The sequence below is a fragment of the Vicia villosa genome, unplaced genomic scaffold (assembly GCF_029867415.1).
Source record: "Vicia villosa cultivar HV-30 ecotype Madison, WI unplaced genomic scaffold, Vvil1.0 ctg.000189F_1_1, whole genome shotgun sequence".
NCBI classification, from domain to species: domain Eukaryota; kingdom Viridiplantae; phylum Streptophyta; class Magnoliopsida; order Fabales; family Fabaceae; genus Vicia; species Vicia villosa.
In genome coordinates, this window is record NW_026705059.1 from 941856 (window position 1) to 959763 (window position 17908).

Genomic DNA, 17908 nt, shown 5'->3' on the forward strand with positions numbered 1-17908 from the left:
GATTCCGATACAAAATCTGAAGAACTGCTAGGGCCTCACATGAAAATGTTAGCATCACCTCCCTCTTAGCCCATACACCCCCCGTTTTTGTTGTGGTTGCTAACAAAAACAGTCATGGGCCAGCACCAGCATTGAGCCTGCACCTTGTACCAGACCGCACACTATTTTCAGGCTCTTAGGACCTCCCTGGGTCCATTTTCGATTCATGTTACCTTTAGTTTTTTTTCTTATTTCTTTTAGGTAACAAAATGTATATAAAATCAATCATTTTGCTAGATAATTTGTATGAATAAAAATCATCTACTTTTTGTTAGAATTTCCATGATATAATAACATAAAAGCAATTAATTTTGGTAGTTTCTTAACATGCTAAAAAGAGAATAGAAAAACATGTAATATTTCCTTGTTAGATATGTTGTTACATAGTCCTGTTCTATTATTGTTAGATAAAAATGTCATAAAAAAATAATTTAATCTTGTTAGATTTTGGTTTTAGAATTTAAGTAGAACTTAATTGCTATTATTTTCTAGGGTAGGTGCGCGCCTCCTTGTTATTACTAACTCGGTTGTTGAGATGTGTGAGGTACCTTGAGAAAGACTTTGATTGCGATTCGACTTGCTTCGTATTCCGCTTTATTTGTGGGACGCGAATTTTCTTCTGATGCCACTTGTCTTACGACTTAATTTGCGTCGTGTTCCACTTTATTTGTGGGACATGAACTTATACCCGATGCGATTCATATGATCTCTCATTCATTGAGATGTATATTCTTGTGTTATCTGGCCTCTATTCTCTTGCAGGTTGCTGTTGAAAGTATTTTTGGGTAAATATTTTCTAATATATCGTATTCACAGAGACTGAGTAATATTGCTGCCGTTCTATATTTACTTTATAATGAGTCATGAAAAGTATTGGTTTGATTATGTGATCTCGAATTGCAATTAATAAAATAAGATTTAAATGAATAAAAGCTTTAAGATTGAATAACAATGGTGAATGAATATGTTGAGTTCTAGGGTTCATCAACATATTCATATACAATAATCAATTAATCCACATGTGAACATGATCTAAGTTATTATCTTCATTCATCCTCAAAACTGATATTATGTCTAATGATCAATCTAGAACCACCTCTATCGGTATGATATTCGATCTCTCATAATAACTATAAAGATAAAGGGAATGAATAACGATGATTTATGAAAACTTCTTCAAAACCTCATCTCTGAGTATTAATCAACAAGTCAATGTAAAAACCTAGGGCGAAAGTATAAATCCTATCTCTCGATTGATAGTTCAACAATGATATAAAATTAAAGCAAGGTTTTTCATTGATAATAAAGCTTAAATAATTGTTCACAGGAATTAATCAAAATAATTGTATCTTCATAGGTTAACTACTACCTTAAACTCAACACAATGGGGTTTAGCTCTCCATAGCCATGAAGAACACACAAGATTTCATTGAAGGATTCATCTTCATCATGGGAATGTCTTCAATTGATGTTGAATTCTCCGTCGGAAGTTGTTATTTGCTCTGGAATAGGATTGCTCTCTCAATTTCGTTCACCAAAAGATTCTCCCTCTTATGAGGATTAGGGCTTCTATTTATAACAATTTGCCCTTGTAACGCAGCTGTCGCGGCTCGGCACGTATTGGCGTGGCGCGAACCCAAGTCAGAGGGTTTGGCGCGTCTCGCCCATGAATGGCGCGGCTCGGCCTTTGATTTATCCCACTTCTTTGTGATTTCTCTCCTTCAGAGCCTTTACGCCTGCGTGTTTCTTCGTCTTTGCGTCTTAGCTTCAATATCTGCACAAATAACACCCAAAGCGACGCAAGTTGTTCTACAATTAGCATCGAACCTCTAAAGTTCAATTCTAACTATAAAATGCTTAAAAAGTACAAGAAATATTCACTTATAGCTCAAAAGGTAGTTAATTTGACAAATGAAAACACTACTAATTCACTCCTAACAAACTCTCCCCAACTTAGAGTTTTGTTTGTCCCTAAACAAAATTACTTACCTCAATGAAAACAACAAAACATACCAACAATCATGCAACAAGTTTTTCAAAAAGATTTTTCAAATGGTTCAATTCAGTGACCACCTCAGATAATCTTCATCTCCCTGCAAACTCAGAACATACACATGAAACAGATTTTGAAAGAAAATTACCTCCAGAAGTTCAAAACACTACACAACCGCAGTTGAATCAGCACTAATCACTCTCATCAAAAGGTATGATGAATAAAAGAGAGGTTAAACACTCATCCAAACAATTAAATCAACAAGAATCCATATCATACGTTCACCATATTGTTAGCATCAAGTCCTGTGGAATCTGAGAATCAGATGGTCTTTCCAGGGTTGTAATATGGTTTAGATTCCAAGAAAAGAAGATAAACGAGGGTTGTTCCTATTCTAGGGAAGCATCCGAATCATAACTCCTTTCCTTTTCCTTTATACCTTAACCTTTTTCACCCATTCCTCTTTTTCACTCGTAGCTCGATGTTTCTCTTTTTTTTTCAACAACTATTTATTTTCAAACATTGTTCTTCTTTTGTTTCTTTTTTTTTCAAGCTACGAATTCCTTTCATTCTTTGCAAATCACAGCCTATACTTATTCTTCTTTTGAATATGATCTCCCCAACTTGGAGATCAACCTATATTTAGATTATATGAATGCTCCCCTACTTTCTATAAAGGTAAAAGAGAAAACACATCACCAAATTTTATGGTTGATGGTCCAACACAAACTTTTTATTGAGACCAAAACTCACCAGGTGTTTCCTTGGTGCATATGATGAAATTTATCTTGACCTCATGCTCAAAGAATGGTTTGCAAAGGATCACACTCTCACAGAAGAAAATAAGTCTCACAATGGACTTGGCTCAAAGAACTCTCAGATTCAAACAAATGCCTAAATCACTTCCACAGATTTCCACAAACGATGCGACAAACAGTTTAGCATGATACAAACAAGTCAAAATAATCGATGGTCTCCTGCATATAGTAAACAATGGAAAGCTTTCCTCACAATGGTTGAGGCTAAGCTGATCCAACAAAAATAGTGTACCATAAAGAACTTCTGTCAAGCATTTACTAACAACCTACGTTTCATGCACACACTAGGAGTTTGAGTTTGAAAATTCATACCTGACTCGTCACTTTTATTGAAAAAGAAAGTGAAAACTTAATTTTTTTGAAAAAAATTTCACTCACTACCACTTTCATGCATGTTGCTCCATTGTTGGTACTTTGCTTGAGATTTCATTTTGCTGTGGAAATAACTCATTCTAAATTAGGGACAACATAAATAAAAATAAAATCAAACATCAAACAAAAATATTAAAACTAAACAGAGTCATGGTGACAAAAATGCCACCTAAAGGAATCCAAAACATCCGTCACAATCACCACATGTGATCCTCATCATCTGACAAGTTGTCCTCCTCCTGCCCCTGCTCAGTCTGCCCTGGCTGCTCAGCTCCACTAGTGGTCCCACCCCCCACAGGATAAGGATCGGACTCCGGCCATCCACAGTATGTGAAATAGCTCTCCCGAGTGGGAAAAGTACGCTCCTCAGGGGCACAGATAGAGTTCCTGTACTGCTGCTGCATCGTATCGTGCAGGAAAACATGAGATCTCTGATTGGCTTCCCACATGGAGGTATAATAGCGATGGGCCACCAATGGATCAAAGGTGGGAGGAGGGCCTGCAGACGGTCCTGCCTGAGAGCCTGCTGTTGCAGCTTGCTGTTCCTTCTCAAATGGGGTCTTGCAAAACCTGTCAATATAAACATCATCAATGGTAGAGTGAATCAATAAATGTCCCTTATCAGAACAATCCACTCCCTCAGCATGGCACAACCCCATGATCAGACCAGGAAATGGTAAGACACATTTGTCATTAATCCCGTGCTCACTATCACTCAGAGCTGCTCTCCGCAGCTCTTGTGCCATGATGAAAGCTATGTCCACTGAGTGTCAGGACATGAGGACTCTCATCAGTAATGCCGCATCCATAGGAATGGTGGTAACATGCGCCCGGGGTCTGATGTTGTAACTCATGATTGACAACACAGCTCGAGCATCGACATTTAGATCTTTCCTGTGGTAGTGGATTGGGGCTCCATTCTTTCCAAGTACCGATCCTTTTCCACTCGTGCAAATCTTCCTCGTAACATCATCCAACCTGTATGATGTCTCCAGCAGATGCTTTATATAGTAACATTTTTCACCTTCTGGTAGTTCCAGTGGGTTACCTAAGAATTCATTGATCGCTTGTCGGTCAAAGCGGATGGTGTGACCTCTAACAAACGTCTCATAATTATATGTTACACTTTCTGGGGGTAAGCTTGATGGCATTGGCATAGAATTCCCTCACTATGTCCATATTAATTTCAGTATATGGCTCAAACACGCGGTCCCAATTCCGGTGTTCAAAGTAACTCCAGAGCGTGTTGTACTCGCTATCGTCCTTCGGGACAATCAGCTTCTCTGGGAGAATGGTGCGAGAGGTTAATTGAGCGAACCTCTCCTTCTGTGCAGTTCCTAAGAATCGTTTAGAGAGGGGTTCCCGAGGATGGGCACCACGAGGACCGGTACTTGTTGATTTTGTGCTACCTCTCTTGGCTGGTTGCATCTGCACAGAAAAATATAACAGCACCCACACACAGCATTATACAAGGAAACAAAAAAAAACTGCATAAGTTGACACAGTCGTGGCTCGCGAGTCCGTGGCGCGGCACGATAGTGTGCGAAAAATTCAGCAAAGTATGGTGGTGCAGAGGAGCATCCACACACAACTCACATGACAGCTTCTACTACCACCAGAGTACTTCAATTAGTCTTCTAACCTAGGGTTTCCAGATTTGGCCATTCAAATAGCTTAGATCTAACTACCTATTCTTAGGGTTTCAAAACCCCTCTTTTGTGAATTTGAAAAGCAAAAGCAGAAGAGACATACCTTGAGTGATGGTGGGGATGGGATGCAGATGATGAGAGAATAGAAAACTTTTGAAATTTTTGCTCGAGGCTCGCTGGAGAATTGTGGCTGCTCGGTGTGGGGCAAACAAATGAAGTGGGGTTTACTAAAACCCTATTTCTGTGTTTTAGAAAAAATTAAAAGTCGCACTGTCGCGCCTCGGTCCTTAGTGGCAAGGCGCGCAGAACCTTCTGTTGAGTCTCGCGGCGCGCCATTTCACTAGCGAGGCGCGCTGTTTTTCAAAAATGAATTTTTTCTTTTGTTTGCCCTTCCCCTTTTTGCCATAGTGAACCGATGATAAAAAAATAAAGATACTGCAAAAATAAAATTCTTACCACGTTGGGTTGCCTCCCAACAAGCGCTTTGTTTAACGTCGTTTAAGCTCGACGATTCATGCTTTCAAGTTTTTAGGAATGGTGCACGTCGCTCTACTCCCCCGAAGTAGTCTTTTAACCGTTTTCCATTAACGGTTCTCCTCTCTTTTGTCTGCGGACTCTTTACCATAATGGCTCCGTGGTCGCATATCTCTTTTACTACCAATGGTCCAGACCATTTTGGTGTCGCTTTACCCGGGAGACATCTTAGTTTTGAGTTGCACAGGAGCACCTTTTGTCCAACTTGAAAGTAGCTCGGAGGTTGAGTTTCATCTTTCTTGGTTGCATCGATTCGAAAGATATCGAGCTTATTCTGAGGATGCTCTTTGGCTTTGAACAGATTAAACTTTACCTCTTCATCTTGCACCCTTATTTTCATGACCCCTGCATCCATATCAATCATCATTCGGGCAGTTTTCATGAATGGCCTTCCTAGAATTACTGGTACCTCATGATCTTCTTCCATGTCGACTACCACAAAGTCCACCGGGAAAAAGAATTTATCTACTTTAACTAGCAGATCTTGAATCACTCCATAGGGTGAAGTAATAGACTTGTCGGCTAATTGTAGTGTCATACTAGTAGGCGTCATCACAATATTCCCTAGTTTCTTGACAATGGATAAAGGGATTAAATTGATGCTAGACCCCAGATCGATTAACCCATCCCTATTGAAATTACCTCCGATGTTTAATGGTAAGGTCACTCGTCTCGGATCGGATTCCTTTCTTGGAGTAGTTCTTTGGATTACAGCATTACATTGGGCATCAAGCACCACAGTTTCTTCATCTGTGTAATTCTTTTTCTTTGTGAGCATGCTCATCATGAATTTAGCATATTTGGGCATTTGCTCTAATGCTTCAGCGAAAGGGATGTTTATGTGGAGTTGGTTAAAAATGCTCATAAACCTGGAGTATTGCCTGGCATTGTCCTTCTTTGATGGAGCGTGAGGGTATGGTAGATGTTGACTTGGTATCACATTCTCTGACATCTTTTTCTTAGTACTTTTTCTTTTCTCTATCCCTTCTCTTCCCTTCTTGGTCTCATCTATTTCTCCTTCAGTATTTTCATTCATGTTACTTACTATGACTTCATTTTCCTCCTCTTCCGCAGCACGATTGTCATCTTCTTTCTCGGTACCATTAATTTCAACTTCCTTCTCACCGCCTTTCTGACCAGTTCTAGTCACAACTGCTTTACAATGCTCTTTAGGATTTTCTTGAGTGTTGGCTGAGAATGTCGCATTTGACTGATTAGCTGCAATTTGTTTAGCCAGTTGCCCGACTTGAGTTTCCAGATTCTTAATTGCTGCTTCCTGATTTTTCTGACTTGTCATTGACATTTGCATGAATTGATTCATGGTCTCTTCCAACTTAGATTGTCCTCCTTGTTGTTGCGGTGGCGGTTGAGTGTAAGGTTGAAAAGTTTGTTGTTGATACCCTTGATTGTTGAGTCTTTGTTGATACCCTTGATTATTATTCCTCGGAGGATAATTTTGTTGATAAGCCAGAGGGTTTGGGTATTTATTTTTCCTCGGTCCTTGGTTGTTGTTCATATAATTCACTTCTTCTGCCAAGACTGGTGGGCAAAATCCAGTTTGATTATCTCCCTTGCATAATTCACACTTAGCAACTTGGTGTGAATTTGAAACACCATTAAGCTCTTTGATTTGTTGTGGAAGTTTGGACATTTGTTGTGTCAGAAGCTCCACTTGTGAAGTGAGTAGTTTATTCTGAGCAAGTAGAGCATCACTATTAGTTAACTCCAACAACCCCGGCTTCTTATCTCTGACAGTACGATCATGATTGCTTTGTCGGTCATTCAAAGCCATTCTCTCGATTATCTCAATTGCTTCAGCAGTTGTCTTGGACATTAACGAACCACCAGCTGTGGCATCCAATAGTGTCTTATTAGTAGGTGTAAGACCGTTGCGGAACATGTGAATTTGATCGACCTCCGCAAATCCGTGCCCCTTACATTTTCTCAGCATGGCTTTAAATCTTTCCCACGCTTCATTTAGTGATTCATTACTACCTTGAGAGAATACCGCAATTGTTGTTTTAGCATCAAAGAATCGGTTTTGAGAGTAAAACTGTTCCAAGAATTTTTCTTCCAGAGTATTCCAATCAGTCATAACTATTTCCGGTTGATCGAGATACCAATCCTTAGCCTTTGATAGTAAGGAATGTGGGAACAACCTCTTGAATAAAGTCTCTTCCTCTGTTGGGCTACACCTGTAGTACCTGCTAGCTCGTAGAATCGAGTCAGATGAGTGTATGGATCTTCATGGTCCAATCCGGCGAAAGGACTTGCACAGATGAGTTGTAGAATACCGGTCTTTAATTCAGATGTCCGCCCGTTGGCGGCAGTTCTTGCGAATTGAGGATTGAGACGCGGACTATTTGCACAAGGAGCTGTGGCGGCCATGTTAACAACAGTGGGTTGTATGATGGCTTCTTGCTCTTCTTCAAACAGTTCGTGGAAATAAAATCCTTCAGATGACTCGTCAATTGTTTCTAAAGGTTGTGACGAAGTCGCAGTTGCGTTGTCTCTTGCCTTTGCTATGCTTGCCCGTTTACGTGTTTTGCTATTCAATCTCCTAGCGGTCCTTTCGATCTCAGGATCAAAAAAAAGTTAATCGCTGGAAACTTTGCTGCGCATACACTAAATTTGCAAAACTAACAAACACGTGAAACAACCAGATTAATGGAAATAACTCAAAATAAAAACTATTGTAATGCGTGCAATATTGACACAGTCCCCGGCAACGACGCCAATTTGTCGAAAGTATTTTTGGGTAAATATTTTCTAATATATCGTATGCACAGAGACTAAGTAATATTGCTGCCGTTCTATAGTTACTTTATAATGAGTCATGAAAAGTATTGGTTTGATTATGTGATCTCGAATTGCAATTAATAAAATAAGATTTAAATGAATAAAAGCTTTAATATTGAATAACAATGGTGAATGAATATGTTGAGTTCTAGGGTTCATCAACCTATTCATATACAATAATCAATTAATCCACATGTGAACATGATCTAAGTTATTATCTTCATTCATCCTCAAAACTGATATTATGTCTAATGATCAATCTAGAACCACCTCTACCGGTATGATATTCGATCTCTCAGAATAACTATAAAGATAAAGGGAATGAATAACGATGATTTATGAAAACTTCTTCAAAACCTCATCTCTGAGTATTAATCAACAAGTCAATGTAAAAACCTAGGGCGAAAGTATAAACCCTATCTCTCGATTGATAGTTCAACAATGATATAAAATTAAAGCAAGGTTTTTCATTGATAATAAAGCTTAAACAATTGTTCATAGGATTTAATCAAAGTAATTGTATCTTCATAGGTTAACTACTACCTTAAACTCAACACAATGGGGTTTAGCTCCCCATAGCCATGAAGAACGCACAAGATTTCATTGAAGGATTCATCTTCATCAAGGGAATGTCTTCAATTGATGTTGAATTCTCCGTCGGAAGTTGTTATTTGCTCTGTAATAGGATTGCTCTCTAAATTTCGTTCACCAAAAGATTCTCCCTCTTATGAAGATTAGGGATTCTATTTATAACAATTTGCCCTTGTAACGCATCTGTCGCGGCTCGGCACGTATTGGCGTGGCGCGAACCCAAGTCAGAGGGTTTGGCGCATCTCGCCCATGAATGGCGCGGCTCGGCCTTTGCTTTATCCCACTTCTTTGTGATTTCTCTCCTTTAGAGCCTCTACGCCTGCGTGTTTCTTCGTCTTTGCTTCTTAGCTTCAATATCTGCACAAATAATACCCAAAGTGACGCAAGTTGTTCTACAATTAGCATCGAACCTCTAAAGTTCAATTCTAACTATAAAATCCTTAAAAAGTACAAGAAATGTTCACTTCTAGCTCAAAAGGTAGTTAATTTGACAAATGAAAACACTACTAATTCACTCCTAACAGTTGCTTGTGTGGTTATGCTTGACGTGTACCACATGTAGCGCGTGAGTTATTTTCACGACGATGCTTTAAGACTTTGTTTGATGCTGGCTTACGTGAAATATTACGGACTTTTTTGCTTTTTCTTGCTAGCTCATTGCAGATTTGCTATCCGCTCAATATTCTCTTGCCCCTTTTATTCGCTTTCTCGCACCATATGATCCCATGAGAAGTAGGGTAGGCATTCATCTGGCCAAGCCCTCGAAAGAGGCTCTATTTTTGTTGGTGTGTTTATATTTGTGCTTTGCGGCAGGGAGTCACGATGTGATAAGACCTTGAAAGGCACACCGTTAAGTCTTCATTGAAGGCGTGCGGAAAGGGTTTGCAATCAACCCCCTCCCAGTCTCATCGAGTCTGTTCAGCTAGTGCACGCTACGCGTTGCTTGCTTTCGAACTATCCCAAGATCCTGTTTCGGATGGCTTTCCTCGTTAGCTAAAGCTAGTTGTTTGCTTGTCTCGGGTGGCTTTCCCCTTTGACAATGGCTTCGGGTGGCTTTCCCCGTTAGCTAGAGCTGTTCCCCTGTCCCCATGTCACTACTCCGGTAGTTTGTTTACTTTACGAGCCGAGCTCGTTTGTGTGCCATCTTGTTGGTTTTAACACATACCCGAGTTTTTCAATAACGGTTTGGATTAGACAAATTGATCCGGGAATTTTCTGTATCCATATTAAACAGTTTTTTAATTGGGACTCTATTCAACCCCCCCTCCCTTAGATAATTTGTCTTCGTCTAACAAAGTTCACTCGGCCCTTTTACTACAAGTGACAACCAAATTTTTGTTAATCTTATAATTTCCTCCTCTCTCACAACCGATCTAGATTGTCGCACCTACCTCTTATCCCATTGGATCGTATCAAAGAAAATAATTACTACAAGCCAATAATTTCTATCTATGATGATTCTTCTAACTAGGTAGGAAATATCTACCAAATATAACAGAAAATTAATTTATCATAGACCGACATAAATATATAAAATTCAAATGCTTTAAATAAAAATGTTAGTAAAACATACCTCGGCCTAAAATCTTCTAGAACATCATCCATTTCATCTTCATTCATTTAAGACAAATGAAAAAAAAACATCAAAGTTTTAACTATTGGATTTATGAAGGTGTTCATTTGATGTTCATAACTCCTTAGAAAGCAAATAATTTGTTCAAATGTAACATCAGTCAAAGTTTTGGCCTCTTGAATTGTTGTGACCTTCGGTCTCTATATCAAAGGTAGACTTTTAAGAATCTTTTAAGAATCTTCTAAGAATCTTCAGAGACAATAGTTTGAAACCTAGAAAATACAATTTCAATATCCTTGTGTTCCTGCATTTTAAACAATTGATATTGTAGAATCAAAAGCCAAGTTTTAGCTTCCTTGATAATCATTTTTGCCTTGAGGTGTAAACCTAATACAACTTAGTTATAGTTCCTTAACTTTCATAAGAAATAATAATGACTAAAAAGCACTTATTCATTAGTGTTTGTTCTTTTCTAAGATGACAATGTTTTGAAATTTTTTACAAATATTTAGAATGTTTTAATGACACAAGAATAGTATAATTAAGTAGACAATAGTATAATTAAGTAGTAGTATATGCATGTGTATGTAACCTTCAATGTTTGAAGTTATCTTTTATATAGGACTAGGTGATTATGAATTATTATGAGCATTGTCCTTGGTAATCATTTGCCCGTTGGGAATGGATTCGTTGGAGTTGTACTATTTATACAAAATATTTATCCATTTATTACTTGTATTGATCCTTATCTTTTTATTCCCTGTACTACCATAATTGTCATGATGTGACCATTTAGAATATTCTTTATGAGTGACATAGCATATTAGGTCTTCGTTATTGAGGTGCAGATGATTGATACTTCATCTAGCCATAAATGGTTTCTTTCCTTGAGTATATGTGATCACATATGTATGTGAACAGATAATCATTTTTGTCTTTAGGTGTAGATGGTCACATTAGTTTTCAAGAGATGGTCAACCTTGTTAACTTAAGAACGTATGACTATTCCCTTTCTTATAGAGTGAGATGATCATTTATTTTGAGTGAGTGCAAATGATCATATAGTCAATCTTGAGGACTCTGGTGTAGTCGTGTAGATGATCATTTCCTTTTTTTGGATACAAAGTATCATTCTTTTCTTATAGGGGAAAATAATTATTCTTTGTCTAGGTGTAGACGGTCACTTAAACTTGAGGTTTATATGGTCAAACTTGTTTATCTGGTATAGATAAGTATTTCCTTCTGCAAACGATCATGCCTTTAACCTTGGAAATTAACTTCTTAGATGTGAATAACTCCTTTAACTTCTCCAGTGCCCATGTGATAATGTCTTCCTGTTAATGTTCTAAGTAAGAAAACTCAATAAAGAATGTCAACTTCATTGATACATGTTGGTTTTGTACGTTGATTTAAACACCATAACTAAATTAAACATATTTAGAAACTTCATTAAATCAGGACGTGTCAAGAATATATCACCCTTAATATTTAAGTCATTCATATTTCTTGTATAATACAAATACTTCTCATCATGAATTAAACTCAACAAGTGTTGCATTTCTATGTATAGAATGATATGTATCTTGTGCTTTATACGTTTGTGTCATTTGTCAGATTTTCTAAATTCGAATATTCCAATGCATCCAATATAAACCTCGGCATCATGTGATACTTCGCCATAGCATTTAGAAATTGTCTTTCATCTAATTTTAAACGGTTGAGTATATCATGATTGTCTCTTTGCTAGAGCATGATTGGGAATAATATGTCTAACCTTTACAGTTACACTGCTACCACTTGGCATTAATTTCAATCGAAAATGTCACTTGGCCCTTTTACTACAAGTGACAACCAAATTTATATTATTCTTGTAATTTTCTCCTCTCTCATAACTAATCATTAGATTATCACACTACCTCTTATCCTATTGGATTGTATCAAAGAAAATGATTACTACAATAATGCAGTGTTGTCAACCAATAATTTGTGCCTATGATAATTCTTCTAACTGGGTAGGAAACATCTACCAAATATAATAAAAAGTAAATTAATTATAGGCCGACATAAATATATAAAATTCAAATTATTTTAGTAAAAATGTTAATAAAATATACCATTATAATGATAAAGAACTGCGTAAAATCTTCTAGAACTTTATCCTTTCCATCTTCATTCATTTAAGACAAGTGAAAAAAAACAACAAAGTTATGGCTATCGGATTTATGAAAGCGTTGGAAAAACTTGTTAAACCGTATTTTCCATAAATCTAGTATGGGACTGTTTGGTAAAAATAAAGGTTGACTGATAAGCTAGCTGATAGCTTATAGTTTATGACTGATGGCTGATGACTGATGACTTATAGCTCATAGCGGATGGTAGAGACTGATAGCTTATAACTCATTTGAAATTTCTGGTACAATTTCAACTTTTTCGATCAATAAATAAGAAAATGATCTCAGTTTGAAATTTATAGAGATTTATGAAATCAATAAAGGTGAATTATAAAAGAGTTTAAATTGAGTTTTTAAAAATCATAGGGTGTGGGATGCATACATGGGGTGGGTACCAAGTAAAATTAGGAGAAAAAAAGCCCATTCCATATTGGCCCATGGGCTTGGCCTGTGTCTACAGTTTCATTTCCAGAAAATTATATCTCGTACCCCAACAATTATCCCTATACCCTTAGAATTTTAAAAAAAAATCCAATTTTGTCCTTTTCTAATTTTTTACTTTTAGTTTTTATTTTTATTTGTACTGTTTGTACGGACATCTGAACAACTTGAAACTAATACGTAAGACAACCGGATTACCCAGGATGCAAAATTCCGGTCAGTAAAATAGTCAAAACCGAATAACCCAACTTCCTGACTTCTGGTTCACTCTTTACCAACTAGATAACCCGTTGGGGGTTGTTCCGATTTTACAATTTACCAAACGAATATCCCGTTGGGGGGTGTTCCGGTTCTTAAAATTTACCAACCGGATAACCCATCTATGGGTATTCCGGTTCTGTTTTTTTAATTGTTTATTAAGTTTATTTATGTAATTTTAATTGCCAGGTGTGGATCCTCCTTTGATGAAATGCGATGTAAATGAGACATGCGTGGATACAACAGATGCTTTTGTAACTGGTCAAAAATTTGCTACAAAAGAAGAGGCGATAAGTTGGATTAGGGAGATCGGAATCAGGAATAAAGTGACAGTTATAATAACTCGTTCATATACCAAAACAGGCAAGAGAGGAAGAAGTGACAAATTAATATTTGGTTGTGATAAAGGTGGAAAATACAAAAAAAACAGATAGCGAAACCCAAAGTACTAGTAAGAGATGTGGTTGTCCTTTCAAAATTAGGTCAACACCATCAAAAGATGGTTCTAGATGGAAAATCGATGTAAAATGCGGAGTACACAACCATGTCTTACCTGATAGATTTGAAGGTCATGCTTTCGTAAGTCGACTAAATACAGATGATCAGCAACATATTATTGATTTGACAAAACGCCATGTTCCACCAAGACACATATTATTGTCATTACAAGAGCGTGACCCGGAGAATGTCACTCGGATTACGCAAATATACAAACATAAGAGTAAGATACAAAAACACATAAGGGGTCCCAGAAAAGAAATGCAACAGTTGCTCAAGTTGGTTGAAGAATCAGGTTATGTTTACTGGAGCAGGAAAAAGGATGAGTCAGAAGTTGTGAGAGATATTTTCTGGGCTCATCCAGAATCAGTGAAGTTGTTGAATATGTTTCCTATTGTATTGATTATGGACTGCACATACAAGACGAATAAGTACAGGCAACCGTTGTTTGAAATAGTTGGTATGACATCAACTAAATTAACATTTGTTGTTGCATTTGCCTATATGGAATATAAGCAGACAGAGACTTTTTGTTGGGTATTGAATAAGTTGAAACAGTTATTTATTAAGCAGGAGTTTTGTCCACAAGTAATTTTGACTGATAGAGATCTTGTTTTGATGAAAGCCATTGAAATAGTATTTCCAAAGACAATTAATCTACTCTGCCGATTTCACATCAACAAAAATATGAAATCAAAGTGTAAGGATCATGTTGTGGATGATATGCGAGAAACTGTGGAGAAAATGTGGTGTGAGCTTATAAGGGCTATTGATGAGATGGAGTACCATCAAAGGTTGAAACAATTTGAGGATGCATGTGTTGACTCGAAAGATTTTATTAATTATGTGAATGACACATGGTTGACACCGCGTAGACATTGATTTGTCGAAGCATGGATCAATCAAGTGTTACATTTGGGCAACACCACAACTAATAGGTATGTTTATGTGATTTTATCGATATTGTTTCTTTATCTTAATATTCCGGATAATTAGTTGTTTTGTTTTATTTAAAGGGTGGAGTCTGCGCATTGGAAACTTAAGCAAATGTTAGTGAACAGCTTAGGTGATTTATGCAAATGTTAGTGAACAGCTTAGGTGATTTATGCAAATGTTGGGAGGCTATGAAAGACAATATCAAGATACAAGTGGGAAACATTAGAGATTCATTTCATAAGAGTTTTTATAAAGTTGAGCATGCACACAGTAGTCCTTTTTATGCGAATTTGTGTGGTTCAGTATCAAGAGATGCATTAAGGCAAATTGCTGAATAGTGGTTGAGGATTGACATGGTAGGTACAAATACTCAAAAGTGCGGGTGTACTCATAGAAAAGTATATGGGTTACCATGTGCTTGTGAGTTAAAGAGATATACATTGAGTGGTGATCTGATACCAATTGAGGCTATTCATATTCATTTGAGAAAGCTAAGTATGGAAGGTAATCAAGATGTAGATGCAGATGATGGATCAGAATTAGACATGAACAATAAAATCGATGAAATTAAGAAAAGGTGGAGGTCACTAGATGTTGTAGGAAAAAGAGCATTAAAAAGCAGAGTGTGTGAAATTGCTTATCCGACTACAACAAAGATGTGTTCACCGCCTGAAAAGATTAAAACCAAGGGAGGGATGAAGAAGAAAGAGAAGATACATGTGGGATATAATGTTTATCGTGATCCTTCGGGATATGAGTATGTTGATCAAGCACACTCGAGTTCCCAAAAATCTTAGAAGAGGTTATGTTCACAATTATCCCAAACCTCAAAAAATAAAGAATATGATAAATACATTGTACAATTTCTAGATTACATCAGACCATTTATTGATGACATTGTTGATGTAAGAGTCGATGGAAATTGTGGGTTTAGAGCCATTGCATCTTTGCATGGTTATGGCACAGATGGATGGTCAATGGTTCGTCGGGATTTGGACAAAGAAATTATAGTTCCTAGAAGCAAGTTGTATGAGGAATTATTTGTTAAACGTATTTCACCAGTGAGATCATCGTTGGTGATAGGTTCTTTAGGATAACAGCCACCAGATAAATGGATGACGTTACCTGATATGGGCTATGTAATAGCTAATCGGTAAAATGTTGTTCTCGTCTCTTTAGGTAACCCTAGTTTGAGTTACTTTCCTATGACGAGTGCATATTCACCTAATGCATCCATTTACTGCATTGGATTTGTAAATGGAAACCATTGGGTTCAGGTAATTAGTAACACAACATTGTTACATTCAATCCTTATTTGACTAGATTATGATATTTATTTTATATACAGGTAAACATGAATGAAGGATTCCCGTTGCCATGTGTCACAACTGATTGGAAGAAATATCGCACAAAAGATGCGACTTCTTGGATGGTAGGATTTTTCGGGCGGTTACAACATTGGCAACATCTTACGCCTATACTGCCAAAATATGTTAGATTATGAGATATTGAATTTTAATATGTCGGACTAGGAGATATACTATTTGTTAGATTATGAGATATTGGATTTTAATATGTCGGACTATGGATTATACTATTTTGTTGACAATTAATTTTAAGCGTAAAAATACTCAATAAAAAATACATCTCATAATATAGTAGTAGTCTCATAATAATACAGAAGTCTCATAATAATACAGAAGTCTCAAACTAAAACATAAGTATAAACATAAAACATGACATCAATCAGACTCATTATCATAAGTAATTGGTCCTTCCCTATGTATTGTCTGTATCCAAACTGGCGCAGACATTTGTCAGGTAAATATGGCACTACAGTACCATACCACTTCAAACCACCCCTATACAAACAGATATCATCAAACAAACGGTGTTGCCTATGATCCTCAAAAGGCCGCCAATTGAGATCGCGAGGGGTCAACTGATCTAACACAGCTCGAATGGCATCAACTTTTTGTGTCCCCTTCCTATATTCCCATCTCATCGCCCTAGCCAGTGGACTATCGATGCCACAAATCCCAGAAGTACCTATATTTCTAACAGTTGGAAAATACTCGTGAATCCAACACTGTAACAAAATATTGATTTTATAAATTAAACTAAATCATAATCAAGTATGGATCAATCCTAATTTAAATAATTAAGTAACATTATATTTATGTAATAACTAAATCATAACTAAAATTTTGTACCTGAAGGAGAGAGGCATAACCGTCAAGCTGCTTGCATGAATAGAATGAAGCATCTCCTAAATATCTGTATAGATTGACCAGTAGAGCTGCCCCCTAACAGTATCTACCACATCCATTCAAGTCTCTCAATAGTGGTAAATATTTTGCCTCGACAAGAGTAAAATTCTTGTCGGCAAGAATAGTACAACCTAACAGCAACATGATGTAGGCTCTGGCAGCACCGATAAAGTTATCAGCAGCTCTTTGTTGCTCCAATACTTGCTTCAATCAATCCAACTTATAATAAGGACCTCTTACGGAAGAAGCATCCCTAGATGCATCACTCCATGAAACACCAAACAACTCAACAGCTAGATGGATAGCATCATAATCAGTGACAACATTATCGGGGTCAACCAGCTCATCCCGAATAGGTATATGACGAAGACGTGAAACATCATCTAGCATAATGGTCATCTCGCCGAACGGCTTATGAAATGACGATGTTTCAGGATGCCATCTCTCAACAAAAGCATACCAAAGACGCGTATCTACTCTGGCCAAACTAGTATGCTGCAGAGATGACAGACCAGAGGCAACTAACCAATCATTCATCGCCCATGGGAGAACATGCGGAACCCATCCTATTAATTTGATGCCATGTGCAGCAACATTTAAGGTTGTCTTCGGTCGTCTCTCTTAAAAATAATTTATAATATGTGTTAAAAGTACATATAATTTAAAATTATTCAACATAAATTTTTAAATTATTTAAAAATTCTTTTTTATCATATTGTTGCACCCCAAAATTTGCCCATCTAATTTTATTTCTAACTGGCTTATTGCTTCCATATTCATGCATTCGTTAGACCATTAACATTCATATATTCACTAATCAATAATCTGGCTGAGGATCGAGGGCCTTGAAATATTAGGGTTTTAAGTGTTCTTTACCTGAGTTTATTGAGTTTAATCAACCAGGAGTGAAATTAAGGTCTCATGCCCAAGTTCCATCATCGAGAGAATTGTCTTAAGGGATTATTT

General features: G+C 37.0%; 2 protein-coding genes across 2 annotated transcripts; one reads left to right on the forward strand and one right to left on the reverse strand.

The window, feature by feature from the left end:
- Positions 1-4335: 4335 nt before the first annotated feature.
- On the reverse strand, positions 4336-7793 carry LOC131625103 (uncharacterized). Its single transcript, XM_058895998.1, has 4 exons — positions 7610-7793; positions 6833-7475; positions 5875-6694; positions 4336-4650 (listed from the first exon to the last, which is right to left on the reverse strand). The coding sequence occupies exons 1-4, from the start codon at positions 7791-7793 to the stop codon at positions 4336-4338; spliced, it is 1962 nt and encodes a 653-aa protein (XP_058751981.1).
- A 7232-nt stretch (positions 7794-15025) lies between these two features.
- Positions 15026-16285, forward strand: LOC131625104 (uncharacterized). The gene is made up of 5 exons (XM_058895999.1): positions 15026-15452; positions 15543-15755; positions 15852-15949; positions 16021-16104; positions 16205-16285. Exons 1-5 carry the CDS (start codon positions 15026-15028, stop codon positions 16283-16285), a joined length of 903 nt encoding a protein of 300 aa, XP_058751982.1.
- Positions 16286-17908: the final 1623 nt, after the last annotated feature.